General features: G+C 35.8%; 1 protein-coding gene across 9 annotated transcripts in view; it reads left to right on the forward strand.

Moving 5' to 3' along the window:
• The window catches only part of LOC132103949 (POU domain, class 2, transcription factor 2-like), a 62,685-nt gene extending 44,810 nt beyond the window's left edge, over positions 1 to 17,875 (forward strand). For 2 of the 9 annotated variants that reach the window (XM_059509054.1, XM_059509049.1), the window contains exons 2-16: positions 1,230 to 1,298; positions 1,828 to 1,862; positions 2,752 to 2,808; positions 4,329 to 4,442; positions 5,372 to 5,614; positions 6,324 to 6,456; positions 6,570 to 6,661; positions 7,375 to 7,575; positions 8,555 to 8,696; positions 8,780 to 8,928; positions 12,741 to 12,932; positions 13,167 to 13,215; positions 13,308 to 13,455; positions 15,057 to 15,130; positions 16,229 to 17,875. In XM_059509054.1, coding sequence (XP_059365037.1) covers positions 1,241 to 1,298; positions 1,828 to 1,862; positions 2,752 to 2,808; positions 4,329 to 4,442; positions 5,372 to 5,614; positions 6,324 to 6,456; positions 6,570 to 6,661; positions 7,375 to 7,575; positions 8,555 to 8,696; positions 8,780 to 8,928; positions 12,741 to 12,932; positions 13,167 to 13,215; positions 13,308 to 13,455; positions 15,057 to 15,130; positions 16,229 to 16,530 — 1,989 coding nt within the window. In that variant the 5' untranslated portion in view covers positions 1,230 to 1,240 and the 3' untranslated portion in view covers positions 16,531 to 17,875. Of the gene's footprint in view, positions 1 to 1,229; positions 1,299 to 1,827; positions 1,863 to 2,751; positions 2,809 to 3,108; positions 3,231 to 4,328; positions 4,443 to 5,371; positions 5,615 to 6,323; positions 6,457 to 6,569; positions 6,662 to 7,374; positions 7,576 to 8,554; positions 8,697 to 8,779; positions 8,929 to 12,740; positions 12,933 to 13,166; positions 13,216 to 13,307; positions 13,456 to 15,056; positions 15,131 to 16,228 lie in introns of those variants that run through there. The other 7 variants (XM_059509052.1, XM_059509051.1, XM_059509050.1 and 4 more) reach the window with 7 other exon arrangements.
• Positions 17,876 to 18,271: the final 396 nt, after the last annotated feature.

Consider the following 18,271-nt stretch of genomic DNA (forward strand, 5'->3'; position numbering starts at 1 on the left):
AAAATCGCTGCTGATGCATGATTACTTCCATACACATAATCTTTATAATAAATTGGATGTGCAGCGTACACGTTCCAGCCATGTAATATGAACTAATTTAACATTGAGTAAACTGGACAGGGAAATCAATTTGTTCTGGGAAAAGATGGTCTGAGGTGGCCATCAATTTCACCGTGAGTAAGAAAGAGAAAAGCTGTTTACAGCATTAACAGCTCTTGCTGGTGTGTTTGTGTTTGTTTGTGTGTGTGTGTACGTGAGTGTGGATCTGGATGAACGATGGCGTGCAGGATGGGACATGCCCCTGCATCCCTGCTGCTCTCTGGGAGGCGCAGGTGCTGTATTAGGATGAAGAGAGTGTCAAACAGGACCAAAACAGAATGAAATAGAAAAGGAAAGACAGATAGAGCAGTTGAGCTGCTGGAATAGTTTTGCTGATGGAAATTGACTTTTGATGCAAAGGTGTTTGTTTCATTAATTGGAGGTTTTGGGTTAAGTATTATTCACATTTTGGATGAAGTTGTTATTAATATTATGATTTTAAGTATATTTTATATTTATAAGGTTATCTTTATTATATTATATATGTTCTTTTAGAATGTTATAATACAATAATGTTATAAGGTTTTTGGAATGTGAAGTATTATATTAGACAAGCTATGCTTAATGTTAAATTATTTACATTTTATTATTATTATTTTTTTCATCTGAAAATTTGAGATTTGGGCATTTTAAAATGAGGTGACAATATTTGTACTTTAAGTTAATACTGCAGACTACTTAAGTGAGCTGCTAAAATTGGTTAAATTTGAACTCTCCTGTCATCCTAGGATCCTCAAATCAAATTTAATCCAAGTGTGTAAATTCATGTTTTTTAATTGGTCTCAAAGTGTTTACTTTAGTAAAGTATTTAATAGTTAAAAATAGGTAGATTTTTAAAACTGATATAAAATAAAAACAGAAAATTAATCCACAAACCTAATAAAAGTACCGAAACAACCAATAAGTTCTTTTACTGAAAATGTGTCATAGAATGTCAGTAGTGGGATGAAAAGAATAGCTGACCATTTTCAGCACCTAAACTATACATTTAAATGTTTTAAACCATGACTCTTTCTGATGAAAACAGGTAATTTCTCAACTACCCTTTTATGTGGTTGATGATGTAAGTATTGAACAAATAAAGCTAATGCAAGAAGTGTTTTCAGTCAGTTTCTCTCTGTCTGTTTTAGTAGATATCAGGATGTCTAAAGCCGTCGAGGATGACAAGATGGGGACTGAGCTTCCAGTGGACAGTACAGGTAAAAATCAATATTACAACTGATTATTGAAGGTCTATGTGAGCCTGAATGCTTTAAGATGTAGTAGAAATGTATATTATGTGCATTATCTATAAATAAAATCACTATAATTAGTGTTATCAGTATGTGAAATCATGAAGATGGAGAGTGTGTAGGTGTGATGCTATTGTTGGAGAGAAACACTGCATGTGTAAGCATGTTTAATCATGTATACTACTATGATTCATGAATATTCCTAGATGTGTTTGCGAGTGTGTGTGTAAGCGTGATGAGATTTTGTTTCGGCATAATTCTCACATTTTCCACTTGGTCTGAATCACACACAGAACACTTTAGTCAGCCGTGGCCTCAATCTGACACTCACACACACATATAGCAGCAAACAGTAAGCCAGGTTAAACGCTCAATGGTATTCCAATAATGCAGTGCCTCTGGCAAACCAGACCATGCTTTTGTTGATCTGAGGGCTGGAGCCTGAGGCACTATTCTGACCTAATGCGTGTGTGTGTGTGTGTGTTTGTTTCTACAGACTCTGAGAGGAACAGTCCAAGGGCCAGCGATCAGGTGTGTGTATAGTTTTTATTAGTTGTTTGATGTCAGTGAATGTGTTTTAACAAAAGAGATGCCCATGATAGGTTCTCCAGAAACTTGACCATCTACATCATAGTTGTCAAAGATTTGATTTTGAGGAAAAACAAAATAGAGATATTTAGCATATCTGGCAAAAGATGCTAAAAACCAATCATATTCCCGACAGATCAAACCTTTCTTTTAATTACATGCATCATTTGTCATTTGCAAATGTCATCCCAGGTGAATGCAGGGACAGTCCCATGGCTAACATGTTCAATTTCCCACTTTGAAGTGTGTTGCTTACTGCAACAAGAATATGGACAGATGCAGTGAAAAGTTCACAGTTGTTTGCAGGTCTCCCCTGAATGAATAATGAACATGGTGCATTAATACTGTTACACCCTTAAAAATACAGGTTTTATTTGCATCTGTGGTTCAATAACCTCCTCATTGCACAAAAGGTTCTTTCAAGTGAGAAAAGGTTGTTTAGATCATTAAAATACACACAAAGAATAACGGTTCTTTTAAGAACTGATCACTGAAATGTTCTCTGAGAAACTGGAAATGGTTTTTCTATGGCTTCACTGCAAAAAAAAGAAAACATGCTTTTGGGACATTTGTTTTTAGGTTCGATGGTTCCATGTAGAATCTTTAACATCCTTCTTTACATTTCACAAAAGGCTCTTTATAGAGGAAAAGGTTCTTTAGGTCATTGAAAGGTTGTTGTTGTTGTTTTTTAACACTAAGAAGAAATTGTTCTTTTAAGAACTTTTCACTGAAAGTTTCTTTAAAGGACCTAAAATGGTTCTTCTACAGCAAAAACCTTTTGTAACATTTAATTTAGATTTTATCCCTAATCAATTTTTCCTTTCGCATTTAGACCCAGCCAATGAAAACTAGTCCTTTCTGCCTGTCTCCTGCACCCAGCAACACAAAGGTGTGTGTGTGTGTGCTCTTGTTTTTGTGCCATGAGAGGGTGACTTATGAGGACAATGTCCCCATTTTTCAAAATGCTTATAAATCATACAGAATGAGTTTTTTTGAGAAAGTAAAAATGCACAAAGTTTCCTGTGGGGTTAGGGTTTGGTGTAGGGTTGGTGAAGGGCCATAGAATATACAGTTTGTACAGTATAAAAACCATTACGCCTATGGGATGAACCCACTTTTCACAAAAACAAACGTGATACAAGATAAGATACACAAAGAAGAGAGAAAGAGAGATTGAGAGAGAGAGAGGAAGAGAGTTGATAAAGTAAAGTAAAAAGAGACAGATCGACCGGAGCAGATAGTTAGCAGAGAGATTCTTGATTGATATTAACATAACTGTACAAGTTGAACTGCTGCTCTTCTCTTGAATCGGTGAGTAATCAAATGAATAACTGGAAGTGTGTGTGTTTACATATGGAAATGGACTTTGTGTGTGGTTTTTGTCTTTGTCAAGAAAAGACATGAAGTGGTAGTTAGTGTAATCGGTCGTTGACATTTAGTAAGGGCAATTTGCATAGACGTTAAAAACTAGCTATACCAGTAACAAATGATTCATTGTTCATTTGATACAGATTAAGGTAATAAAAGTGTATAATGCTATTTTAGTCTTAATATTTAGAGTAATTAAAATAATTTCTATTTCTATTTGTTTGATATTGCATTATGCGTTTTAGTGTGTTTTGTATTGTTGCTGTTTATGTGTGTGTGTGTGTGTGTGTGTGTGTGTGTGTGTATTAAAGTGTATTAAATTATTAGTTTTTATGTGAGCATGTTTATTACATGTTTATTACACATTATTTTATGTGTAATGTTTATTACACATAGCTCACAAGATGAGATGTCCCATTTTGGTGACTTCATCATCAAATTTTATTTACAAAAGAGATTTTATGTACATAGAAAGCATATTAAATGCAGGTAAATTGTCTCCTTGAATGTTTCAAAAAACGCTTGTGAAAATAAAATGTCAAAATATGGGTGAAATAATGGTTCATCGTCACACTTATTCTGACCACAAGTGAAAAATATGTGATCATACATAATGTTGTTATATTTGAATGATTTAATAACTTGCTGATAAATGGGTATAACCTTGTGGTTTGCAGGATAGTGTAAAAAACTTGTAAAGATTTACACTGAAAATGAATTTGTTTTGGGAGCTGCACTGTGAATGAGCTGTGTTTAATCTCATCTAATCATTCTTGTTATAAATATGCCTGACAAGGTTTTTGGTATATGAACTGTTGTTACACTGAATGACATTTTAGTGAGTGTCTACTGTAAATCATGGTAAAATATATAATAGTTATTCATTTTTGCTCAGAAAAAAATACAGTTAAACAGGACATATAATGTAGTGGGAAAAAATTAAAGCTGTATTAAACTTTTATTGCTTTGAAGCTTGAAAACTCCTTTTTGTCTTTGACTAACATATATACACAGATTGAGGTATGTGATTGTGTTTGATAGGTTAAAGCCGAGGAGGCAGCTGAAAAGATCAGTGTTCACACTCCTCCACCTCCTCCAGCTCAGCCAGCTCTGCCACACACACAACTCATGCTGGCCGGCAGTCAGCTCGCAGGGGTATGTGCTCACACACACACACACACACACACACACACACACACACAATGAGACAAACAGGTTCTCTAGTGAAGATTTTAAAAACAAGATGTTTCGCATTTTTGAGGGGGAACGAAACCTGTCTAAATTAATTGATTTTTTTTATTAAGCACCACTGAGATTTTAAGTGTTTATTTTAAAATTAAATATAATAAATGATACATTTATTGAGTTTAAAGTGTTCTATCTTGATTGTCAATGTGACATTTTTACTAAATTAAACATTTTAATTATATATATTTTTATACACATTTTATACATGACCTTTTTTTTCAAATACTTTCCTTTTTCCCATTGCCATAAACTGTAAACAAGCCATTCATACTCTGTAAAAAATATTTTTTTAAATTGTAAACAAAAAAAAGTTATTTCAGAAAATAAATACTATTTCAGTCTTTCTACTTAAAATTGTTTAATTAAGTGTTGCTTGCCAATTCTTTGTAATTATTTCCAAGGAGAAGCATAAACACTGGCTTTTTGGCACTTTTATTTAACCAATAGTACTATTTAGGGCAGAACCAGTTGTTTGAAAATCCTGCTCTGGAAATAAACTTTTTTTTTATTTGTTATGTTATGTAATAATAAATCTCAATGAAAACATATGGTTATTATATGGATACAAACATTGGAGCATGGCTAGCAACTCCAAGGTCTTGAGTTTGATTCCCCTTGAAGCAAGGTGCTCTCTCTCTCTCTCTCTCTCTCTCTCTCTCTCTCTCTCTCTCTCTGCTCTATGCTTGTATTAACTAAATGCAACTACATGCCTCTCTAACTCAACCGGGCTGTGGATGCCATCTTAGGCCCTGCTTGCTTAAGAGAAGCTGCTACAGATGCCGCTTGGTGACTATTGTTTTCTCCACCTTTTCTCTTCATCCCTTGCTCCTCTTCAGCTGGCCGCTCTCCTCCCTGCGCAGCAGCAGCTGTTGTTGCAGCAGGCTCAAGCGCAGCTGTTAGCCGCAGCCGTGCAGCAGTCGAACGCTGCGCATGCGGCCCACGCAGCTGCGGCAGCCAATCAGCAGCAGCAGACGCAACAGCAGCAGGCCAATCAGGCAGCAGCACAAGCCCAGTCTCAAGCCAAACCTGAGCAAGCTCCGCCTCCGCTTCTGTCACAGCCTATCCAGCTCACTGCCCAGGTACCTTCAGCGCTGCGGTTGTGTTTTCAGGAAAAGCACAATTTCCTAAAATTTCCTAAAACATTCACGGTTAAATATACTCCGTCAGCAGTATCTGTGGCATGCAGCCACTTATGAAGAGAAAATTAGAAAATGGAAGCCTTGCCATACTGTATTTAAATATTCAATAATATTATATTATATATTTTAAAAATTATATATATATATATATATATATATTATAAATTTTATTTAATTATATATATATATATATATATATATATATATATATATATATATATATACACACACACACACACGTTTATATAATCCTAAAAAAAAAATACGCTCATTTTAATATAGTTTTTATATAATAAAATTATGGTATTGTTATTTTGTTATTGAAATGTATTACAATTTGAATATAATTTTATAACTTTTAATGCATTTATATGATGCAAATTAGAATACAATTTGAATGCATACCATTTTTTTATTCAATATTTAAAATATGCATCTATATAATATGCATCTATTGCAAGGAAACATTTTATTAGTCAGTCATTACCAGAATGTGAAATGTGACCACAGTTCAAATATTTAGTAAAAGGATCTACGACTAAAGTCAAATACAAATTATGATTTACCTGAGCCAGTTGTTTCTGAAACTTTGTAGCATAACTGTGCCTCTTCTCTTATTCCCCTGTCTTTTGTTGCCCACTCTCATAAGGCTCTCTGTCTCTCTCTGAAGGACATTCAGCAGTTTCTGCAGTTACAGCAGCTGGTCCTGATGCCAGGTCATCCTCTACAGTCACCTGCTCAGTTCCTACTTCCTCAAGCCCAGGCTCAGCAGGGGCAGCAAGGTGAGACGCGCCTGTTCACACATTTTCATCATGCCAATGGGGTCTCTGTCACACCAATAACATTCGTGTGCACTGATATCTTTAGTGAGAAATTGCCATCCACGCTCTTTCAGGTTTGCTTTCGACACAAAATTTGATTCCACTACCTCAGCAAAGCCCAGGGAGTCTCCTGACCTCGCCATCTAGACTGGGCCTTCAAGCACAGGTATGCAACCAAAACAGGTTCAACCTACATTGCTGTCAACCTTATTATTGCTTGTTTAATTAGCAAGGGGTGTCCAGTTATCATCTCAGCAATAAATATGGTTATTTTTAAATAAGTATTAATTTTCGACAGTACAATCAAATAATGAGTCAACAAAGGAGTTTTATAGATGCACAAGAAATGGAAGGTCGAGCACATTACAGTGTGCTCTGATGTATAAAGCAAATGTAATCATTTCAATAAGTATGCTGAGAAATAGTTTCTTATTGTGCATGCAATACCATTCCAAAGTTTGGGGTTTGGGGTCATAGGATTTTTTTTTTTTTGCAGTTGAATGTCTCTTATGGTTACCAAGGCTGCATTTATTTGATCAAACATACAGTAAAAACAGTAACATTGTGAAATATTATTGCAAATTTAAAAATTATTTTTTTTCTGTGATGCATAAGCTAGTTTTTTATAATTAAAAAAATCTCACAGACTCCACACATTTGGAACATGAATGTACATATTGCATATTTTTGAAAGTATGTAGTATGCTATCTAAAGTCTAGATTTGTTCCCTTCAGAACAGTTCAAAACCATAGGGGTAGACACGAATCTTCAGGGAATATGAAGAGGATTTTTGTGATATGTTTGAAATGGAAGCGCTGTCTGTCTCGCACCATACCTGTGTTTGAGAAAGTAGTGTGTTTCCCCAATCTGTGCTGTAGCATCATCTTGACGACAGGCTGTGGTCATTGCAGAGGGAGAAGAGCGTGGAGAGCGCTGTGAGCTCCGCCCCCTCCTCAGCCCAGCCAATGAGCTCCATTTCCACGGTGACAGCTCACGCAGAGGAGCCCAGCGATCTGGAGGAGCTCGAACAATTCGCAAGAACCTTCAAACAGAGGAGAATTAAACTGGGCTTCACACAGGTGTGTGTAATCTTGAATATTTTCTTTAACATTTTGAAACATGTTTTAAAAATCTAACTCCAAAAAATATGATTTTTAGAAACATTTAGAATTTAGGCAGCTTTAATGCATTTACATTTTTGGTAAATATATGCAAAAATATCAAATATTAAAATATGCAACTATGATCTTTTTAGTATTTTTATTGAAATAATACTTTTCACATTTGTATTGATTAAATAACATTTTAATACAAGATTAATGCATTTGGAATTTTAATAAATATTTAAAATATGAAACTATCATCTTGCATTTTTAAAGAAATAAACAATACTTAGTTTTCATGTAAATAAGGGAGGCATTAATTACATTTAAATGACAGCTTTTAAATATTTGTGTTTTCATTTATTTAATACCAATTTAACTTACAATACAATTAAATGTTAAAAAGAATTTATTTGCAACTATCTTTTTTTGTGTATGTGTATATCTCTATTTGAAGTAAAAAATACTTATTTATCATATAGAAGGATATGTATATAATTACTGGAGGTATTAATTTAAATAGCATTTTTTTCGCGAGCTTTTATAATTAATTAATTTATTTGAATTAATTTAATGCCATTTTAATGTATTATTTTGGATCAGACTTTCTTGATTGACTTAATTTTATTTTTAAATCAGATAGGACACCAGCCGTACTGTTATTTTACCAAGAGATTTGGCAAAAAGGTCAAAACCCGTGATGCAGATGCAAACAGTTGCCATAGTGAGAAATGTTGATTTAGTAACGCTATTCAGTGAAGATCAAAATAAATTAGATGCTTTGTGAGAAAACAACACAGACATTTCTGTCTTGATGAGATTTGATTGCTACTGAAATCACATAGTATGTCTGTGAAACTTAAATCGAGCTGTCCTCAGACTTCTCTATTCATGTCTTCATAGGGATAAATGAATAAAAATGTGAATGGTAACTCTGCTCCATGTCTTCTTTCAGGGGGATGTGGGTATGGCCATGGGTAAACTGTACGGCAATGACTTCAGTCAGACCACCATCTCACGCTTCGAGGCTCTCAACCTCAGCTTTAAGAACATGTGCAAGCTCAAACCCTTGCTGGAGAAATGGCTGAGCGATGCAGGTGTGTGTTTCTGTCAGTTCCCGATCGCCGTTTCACATTAGCATTCCCTGTGATTCATTAATGTGTGTGTTTTTGTGTTACAGAAACCATGGCGATAGACAACATGCTGCCGAGCCCCAGTTCTCTGTCCTCACCTCTGCTGGGCTTTGAAGGCTTGTCTGGACGCCGTCGAAAGAAACGCACCAGCATCGAGACCAACGTCCGCATAGCCCTGGAGCGCAACTTCATCTCGGTTAGACACACACACATGAACACACACACCGTACCAAATGTTGTACGATTTTTTAGCACACCTTGGCTTCAGGAATGACCTCTTTTTTGCCATCTCATGATCTCATCAAAAAAATATATTGTTTTTTTGAAAATGCTGATGCCATTTTTTCTCTCTCTATGGAGAATCAGAGTCTACCAGCAAACTAATTTATTGCAATATACAGTATAAAAATTGTCCCCGCATTAAAACCCTTACACATCTGGCGTGATTGTAAAAGTATTAATTGAGCATATTATTATGCATTATTATCATAGGCCAGATTACTAAACTGTTTAAGTAGAATGTCTTTGGAAAAGTGTAGTAATTTGACAGTGGTTCCCAACTGAGGAAAAATAACAAATTAAAAAAGAACATAATATAATAATAATAATAACTCTTATGATATCTTATTATAAATTGCTTGCAATGTTGTTCATTTGTAGATCTATTTGGATAAAATAATAAATAATAATACATTAAAATGCGAAAATATAATCCCAAAATATAACAATATGTCATATAGAATAAAACATAATTCCAGAATATAATATTTAATATATTTTCATCATAATGAGTTTTATGATATGCTATGATAAATTACAATATTCTTGGTTTTGGTTCTTGCTTAGTCAATTTGGATACAATAAATAAATACAAGTAAAATAATGAAATAGTATTCCAAAATATAATAGTATTTCATATAATATTATAGTGATGACATATTTTAAGATATCTTATGATAAATTGCTTGCAGTGCACATTTGTATCTCGCTTTGAATAAAATTAAATATTCTTTGTAAATCAATTTGGATTAAATAAATTAATTTTTTTTAAAAATTATATTTTTAAGTATAATAAAATATAATATTAGAATAATGATGCATTTTATGATATCTTATTATAAATTGCTTTGGATAAAATGAAATATTGGTTCAAATGGTGGAACACCAAGTAGCACTTAGTGTTACTGAATCTAAAAACCAACATGAAGACCAGGCCCAAAAGACACTCATTTCCAGATCAGTTCAGTGTTTTATACCACACCATACAGATTCAGTAATCCCCAAAAGACAGTTCAATTCAATTCAATTCAAGTTTATTTGTATGGCGCTTTTTACAATACAAATCGTTACAAAGCAACTTTACAGAAAATTATGTTTCTACAATATTTAGTAATAGCTTATAAGTGGTGACTGTCAGTTTGTGCACGTATGACAGGATTTGTAGAAAAATTAATACAAGACGTAGTCAGCCAGATGATGAACATTATTAATATTATTAATAATTAATAATTATTATATGATGCAGTTACACTTGTAGCAATATTTGTTAGTTTCTTTTGTTGATTCAGGGTTAGCATCATCTGAGGTCCTCTGAGGGTCAGCATCATCTCTTCTCAGGTGTTCTGGATCCAGACTGGAGCGTGGCAAAACATAGAAACAAATAGAGACATCATTAGCATAGCTGCTGATCCAACAAAGTAAAATTAATTAGTTTAACCCAAGCTAAAGAATAAAAATGTGCCTTTGATCAGATGCAACTACACTCACAATTTAAGAGATACATTATTTGAATGCTTGGCGAAAGAGATGCGTTTTTAATCTAGATTTAAACAGAGAGAGTGTGTCTGAACCCTGAACATTATCAGGAAGGCTGTTCCAGAGTTTGGGAGACAAATGTGAAAAAGCTCTACCTCCTTTAGTGGACTTTGCTATCCTAGGAACTACCAAAAGTCCAGCGTTTTGTGACCTTAGGGAGCGTGATGGGTTGTAGCGTGGTAGAAGGCTAGTTAGGTACGCAGGAGCCAAACCATTTAGGGCCTTATAGGTAAGTAATGATAATTTGTAACTGATACGGAACTTAATAGGTAGTCAGTGCAGAGACTGTAAAATTGGGGTAATATGATCATATTTTCTTGACCTGGTAAGGACTCTAGACGCTGCATTTTGGACTACATGTAGCTTGTTTATTGACGAAGCAGGACAACCACCTAGAAGAGCATTACAATAGTCCAGTCTAGAGGTCATGAATGCATGATTTAGCTTTTCTGCATCAGAAACAGATAACATGTTTCGTAGCTTGGCAATGTTTCTAAGATGGAAGAATGCAGTTTTTGTAACATGGGAAATAAGATTTTCAAAAGACAAGTTGCTGTCTAATATAACACCCAGATTTTTGACTGTAGAGGAAGTAACAGTACATCCGTCTAGTTGCAGATTGTAATCTACAAGATTCTGCGTAGTGTTTTTTGGTCCAATAATTAATATCTCTGTCTTATCCGAATTTAATTGGAGAAAATTATTGGTCATCCAATCTTTTACATTTTTAACACACTCTGCTAGCTTAGATAATTGGGAAGTTTCATCTAGTCTCGTTGAGATATATAGCTGAGTATCATCAGCATAACAGTGGAAGCTAATACCGTATTTTCTAATAATATTACCAAGGGGCAACATGTATATTGAAAATAGGAGGGGAACTAGGACGGATCCTTGTGGCACTCCATATTTTACTGATGATAAATGAGATGACTCCCCATTTAAGTAAACAAAATGGTAGCGGTCGGACAGGTAGGATCTAAACCATCTTAGAGCCTGCCCTTGAATACCTGTATAGTTTTGTAATCGATCTATGAGTATGTCATGATCTATGGTGTCAAACACAGCACTAAGATCAAGTAAGACTAGAAATGAGATGCAGCCTTGATCTGACGTAAGGAGCAGGTCATTTGTAATTTTAACAAGTGCAGTTTCTGTGCTATGGTGGGACCTGAAACCTGACTGAAATTCTTCATACAGATCATTTTTGTGCAGGAAGGTGCTCAATTGAGAAGACATAACTTTTTCTAAAATTTTAGACATAAATGGAAGATTTGAAATAGGCCTATAATTTGCCAGTTCACTAGGATCTAGTTTTGGCTTCTTAATAAGAGGCTTAATAACCGCCAACTTGAATGGTTTTGGGACGTGACCTAAAGATAACGACGAGTTAATAATATTGAGAAGCGGTTCTTAGTCTACAGGTAACAACTCTTTCAGTAATTTAGTGGGTACAGGATCTAATAAACATGTTGTTGGTTTAGATACAGTGATAAGTTTATTTGGTTCTTCCTGTCCTATGGTTGTAAAGCACTGCAGTTTATCTTTGGGTGCGATGGATAAAACTGAAGTGTTAGATGCTGTAGAATCTACATTCGCTATTGTATTTCTAATGTTATCTATTTTATCAGTGAAGAAATTCATAAAGTCATTACTATTTAACGTTGGTGGAATATTTGAATCAGGTGGCGTCTGGTAATTTGTTAATTAGCTACTGTGCTAAATAAAAACCTTGGATTGTTTTGGTTATTTTCTATGAGTTTGTGTATATGCTCTGCCCTAGCAGTTTTTGGAGCCTGTCTATAGCTGGACAGTTTTGTTGTACAGCTGCACATGCATTTCAAAACCACTTATCTGGTAAGCACCACACCTGTGTTGGTAAGACTGATGCTTATTTCCAAGGAAAAGTGTCAAGAGATCAAGTCAAGGCAAACAGCCAATACACTCGAGGCACTGTATCGTTCCATTTCTGAGTAACTCTACTTGTAGGCATTACGGTCAGTGCCTAAATGTTCTTAAGGACTCAATAAATCTGTGTTTACATGCATTTTTGTGCATCAGTTGCTCAACTGCTTCTTTGATCATGCATAGAGTATTTCATGCATCAACATGAAAATGTTTCGGGCTGAAACTTGGCCTTGGTGTAAGAGTTTGGCATGTCTCATGTACTCATGCACCTCATCTCACCCCCAGAACCAGAAGCCTACCTCTGAAGAAATCCTGCTGATGGCCGAGCAGCTCAGCATGGAGAAAGAGGTCATCCGAGTCTGGTTCTGCAACCGACGGCAGAAAGAGAAGCGTATAAACCCCTCCAGCGCCACCCCTCCTCTGCCCAACCATCATCCAGCTTCAACGCACAAACCGCTCTGCTACAGCCCGCACATGGTACACCCACTCACAGATTTAGCCATTGATCTGGCCCAAAGCCATTTCGGCAGATGGCTGGTGTTGAAATGTTATTTGGAGGGTGCATGGTGAGAATGGGGAGGAGACATGTCTGGTCATGATGCGTTCCACCATAAAATGATAATTGGATCTGTGGAAGTGAAGGAAAATATTAAGAACGTCATGAGGAGACGTATGTCTGTTAATTAGAGTCTTATTCCTTTTTTCCTGTAGATGTCCAGTCAGGGACTGGCTCAGGTTGTTACCAGTCTCAGCACAACCGGTAAGAAGAGCAGTTTGAATGAATCGGAGTGTTGCACAACTTCACATTTGTGGTTGTAAAGACTGACACTGAATTCTTCCTCTGGAATCTAGCCGTCAGTCCCACACCTTCTGTGGCCTGCCCTCTCAACCCCAGTGGACATGCAGCAATGAGCTCCGCCTCTTCCTCCGTGACTCCGCCTCCTCTCAGCACAGTCAGCCCGACTCCATCCAGTCTCAGCAGCCCTGGTCTGAACACAGGGTAAGAAGCGATTTCATCTGTTTAGGGCAGGAAAATTCTCTTTTGACACTGCTTTTATAGTAATAACGATTATTTTATAGTAATAACTATTTGAAATTGAAACAACAATAATAATTATAATAAATATTTGTTATTAATAGTTAATAATAGATTTTTATAGTTGGTTATTTTATTATAAATAATAATAATATTTATGATAAAGATGATTATGAAGAAGATGGTTATTGTTATTTAATCATTTATTTGTTTTTTCGGCTGTTTGAATCAGCTAAGAAAGTAATATTATATATATGCGAATGATATATGTGATCCTGGACCACAAAACTTAAGTGTCAATTTTTCGAAATTGAGATTCATGCATCATCTGACAGCTGAATACATAATCTTTCCATTGATGTATGGTTTGTTAGGACCGGACACTATTTTGCTGAGATACAACTATTTGAAAATCTGGAATCTGAGGGTGCATAAAAGTCAAAATATTCACCTTTAAAGTTGTCCAAATGAAGTTCTTAGCATGTATATTACTAATCAAAAATTAAGTTTTGATATATTTACAGTAGGAAATATACAAAATATCTTGGAACATGATCATTATTTAATGTCCTAAGGATTTTTGGCATAAAAAAATATATAATTTTGACCCATACAATGTTTTTTTGGCAGTTGCTACAAATATACCCTAGAGACTTTTGTGCTCCAGGGTCACATATGTGAATTTTAATTTATTCATGTGTATTATACTTTACATATTTGCACAAATTCAGGATCCAATGCTGTACATAATGTAAATGATTTTAGACCAAGGTCAAATATAAATAAATAATAAATATAATAGTAATAATTATCATTATTATTATTATCAATTATTTGTTTAGGTTGTTTTACTCTGCTTCTTTGAAGTTTATTATACATTGACATTTGAAAAAAATATTTGTACATATTCTGTATCAAATGCTGTACATAATGTAAATGACAACAACATAACAACAACAACAATAATAATAATAATAATAATAATTATTTTAAATATGTGCAAAATTTGCTAAAATAATTAATGTAAGTCTAATTGTTACAAATACTTTTAACAATAATAATATAATATAATAATAATAATAAAAAAGCAAAAATAAATCTATCTTTAGGTTGTTTCAATCAATTAATTAATCAGTAATATTTGAATAAATCTGGCATCCACTGTTCTGCATTATGTGAAATGTTGAGGTCATAAGTTTGAAGCCTGTGATTGCAACAGAGTGTAATTCTGTCAGCAGCTTTCAGTATGATTAAGCCTTCTGAACTGAAATAATAACAGCTATGCTGTAGTCTTTCTTATCATACTTGTTTTCGCAATGAAATCTCTATTCTCAGTTGTGTTCCAAACCTATCAACTGTAATCTAAACTGCCTGCTGAACTTCGTGCTCTTTAGTTTTCTTTCTTTGTCTGTCTATATGCAAGTCTTTCCAGCATGTGTAATGAACACAAACTCCACGATGGACACAGTTGCTCTGGAAATTTCACTCAGAATGCTTGCTTCTCTCTGCATGTACGAATGGCGTGTGTTTGTGGGCACGTGTAAATGACACCACACACGTTACAGGAACACAATGATGGGTGTAAGCACAGGAATGAACCAGGCCCTCATCAGCAGCAACCCCCTGGCCACAATGCAAGGTTTGTCATAATGAGAGGACGAGAAAAAGGGCAGAAAACGATTGACAGATGGTTGCATGAAAGTGTTTTAATAGAATGATATAGAGGAGGAGAACATAATTAGATTAGTTAGAATAACATTTCCATCAGTCATCACAAAGAGCCGTCTACTATACTCTCACCGCATATTCATCACATCTTCATCCTCACTACTTACATACGTGTGTTTGTGGTGTACGTGTGCGTATATATGTGGTGTGTCTGTGCACTTTGTCTGTCTCTTTCAAAAGCACCTGCCATTTCTGTGCCCTTATGTTTGTTCTTGAACTCATTTTCATCCTAACCACTTAAAACCCTTTGCCACCAACACAATGCTGGAGCCAATGTGCATTCTAGAACCGTTGTATTTGTTTACCCTGAAAAAAAGACAACTCTGGACCAAATTATATTAATTTTATATTTAATCATATTTTTTTATATTTAATCATATATTTTCTCTCAGAAAAAAAGGTACAAAAGTTGTCACTGGGGCGGTACCTTTTCAAAAGGCACACCTTTGTACCTAAAGAGTCCATACTGATACCTTAAAGCTACATATTAGAACCTAAAAGGTACAAAAGTGTACCAGTTGAAAAGGTACCGCCCCAGTGACACCGTTTGTACCTTTTTTTCTGATAGTGTACCTTTCAAAAGAATGGGCTTGGTAAGAAACATTTTTGCAAGAAATTAATACTTTCATTCAGCAAGAACAAATTTGATAAATAAAAAAATTATTGTAAAGATTTCCACAAATATACTCAGCAATACTGAGCACCAAATCAGTATATTTTCATGATTAATGATGCTGAAAATTCGGCTTTTTCATCTCAGTAATAAATTACATTTTAACATAAACTAAAAATAAAAATATGATTGTAAATTGTAATAATATTTTACAATATAACTGTTTTTACTGTATTTTTGATCAAATAAAAGCATGTTTGATGAGCAAAACTTTTTCCAAAAGCACCAGCACCTTTTTGGTGGAAAAGAGCCATCTGACAGCAATCGTACGAGTATATATGCACTGTATGCCCTAATTTGCTCTCTTTCCCCTCTCTTTTATCATCTGTTTCACAGCCCTGGCTGCCAGTGGTGGGCAGATGTCCATTTCCGCTCTTGATGGCAGCGGTCAAATGTTCCTGGGTGGAGCTGGAGGTCCAGGACTTCGCCAGTCCCTCTTCCTAAACCGCCCCACTTTACTGCCCCTGGCAAGGAGCGCAGGCATGGGTCTGGTCGGCACCCCCAGGGCTTCTCCACTACCTGGTGCCAGTGGCACAAGCCCAGACTCCTGCTCCGTCTCCCCCTGCTCAAGCCCCGCCTCCTTCTGCTCATTAGGCGAAGCCTCACCACCTCCTCTGGGCAGAGCCATGGCTGAGTGATGCCCACACCAACCTGCTGCACCTGAGGGGAGTCAGAGGGGCAGAAGAAAGAAGACAGACAAGATTCGCCTTTTCAACCAAAGCCATCTCTCCCTCCCTCCATTTCTCTCTTGTGCTCTCTCTCTCTCTCTCTCTCTCTCTCTCTCTCTCTCTCTCTCATTATGTCTTTTAATGCCAAAAATACAGAGAAATGAGCAGAAGAGAACAGGGATAAGGAGAGAACAGGATAAAAGGGGACTGTTTAAACCAAAAAATTGACCAATACAGCGTGGAGAGGTGGCTTCAACGAAGCTACTTTGAGAATGTACATTTATTCCTTTCCAAATGGAAAAAGATAAACCTACACAAACAGATGAATTTGAGGGCAGGGTCGAGAGCCAAAGATTTTTGGGAAGAAACAACAACAAAAAAGGAAAACAAGTGGCAGCGAATGGAACAAAGGAAGGACATTTGACAAGTGTCACTGGATGATAGAAAGAGAAACCAAAAAATAAACACATGGAGGAAGAACTGAAAGACTCACAAAACCAAAATACCAAAAACCAAAACCAAAAAATCGGAGAGAAAAGCTTTACCTAAGACTTTGAAACCTGACTTGTCCAGGATCAGATTAACTCTGCACGACACCAAATGCCATTTTCCATGCACCCCTATAATTTAAACTTTCTTTTTTTTTTTTTTTTTACTATTTGTAAATGTATTTCTCAATCTACCTCTGCTACCAAGGATTTAGATTTTCTCATTCTTATTCATTCCATTTTCACTTTTGATCCATAATATTTTCAGCATTTTTTTCCTGTCAAAACATTACAGCAAACTAATTTAGAGGGTTTTTTTCCCACGTACACACACACACATACACTGACACTTACTCTGACACACATTCCAGATTACTTTCCATTACTGATCATCCGCTGGAAACGCATCCATGCTTCAAACTTTGACTCACTTTTCTTGGATACCAAAGCGTTTGTCTGGCCTTTTGCATCAGCTGTAAAGTCCTCAGACATGTCAAAAAAAAAAAAAACATACACAAGGACAAATTTAAAAAACGAATCCCCCGAATCCCCCGAGTCCCCCAAACCCCTGCCCTCCATCCTCTCTGGACCCCCTCCCCTATGCCTCAGACAAAAAACGTCAGCCAAATGAACAAAAGCAAGAGAAGCAGTGACTGAAGAGGATCCGAGGAAACTCGCTGGGGGAATCCAACAACCGTGATGCAGAGGGGAGACATGCGATGTCGCCGTTGTTGCTTTTTTTTTCAACACATGGATTAAACCAAAAATGAAACCAAACCAAAACCAATGGACTAAAACTGAACTTTACTCAATGGAATGAAACCAAATAATAGGAGTGGACCACAGGAGGTGCACGAGGAGGAGGTGTTTAGAGTAGCAAGACTCGTGAAAAGACTCAACGTGGCTTCGACCAGAAGATCATTCCTTCACCTCCTCCCTCCTTCTTTCCATTAAGTCAATGCTTTCACTCTCCTTCCTGGACGGGAGAATATTTATTAACCTCATTGAACTGAACATCAGAATATATATATATACATATATATTTTGTTTTATTGCTTTTTCCTCTCGGTCTGTCCGTTTATGCTGTGTGACTCGTTTCATTGCTTTATATTTTTGGGATAATGGGTTGACGTATTGCCTATTTTCATATTTCGTGTGTTTCATCATTTTGAATTGATCGTGCCGAGGGGGGTTTCCCCTCATCAGGCGGTTTGAAACAATAC

The sequence above is a fragment of the Carassius carassius genome, chromosome 25 (genome assembly GCF_963082965.1).
Source record: "Carassius carassius chromosome 25, fCarCar2.1, whole genome shotgun sequence".
Taxonomy (NCBI): Eukaryota; Metazoa; Chordata; class Actinopteri; order Cypriniformes; family Cyprinidae; genus Carassius; species Carassius carassius.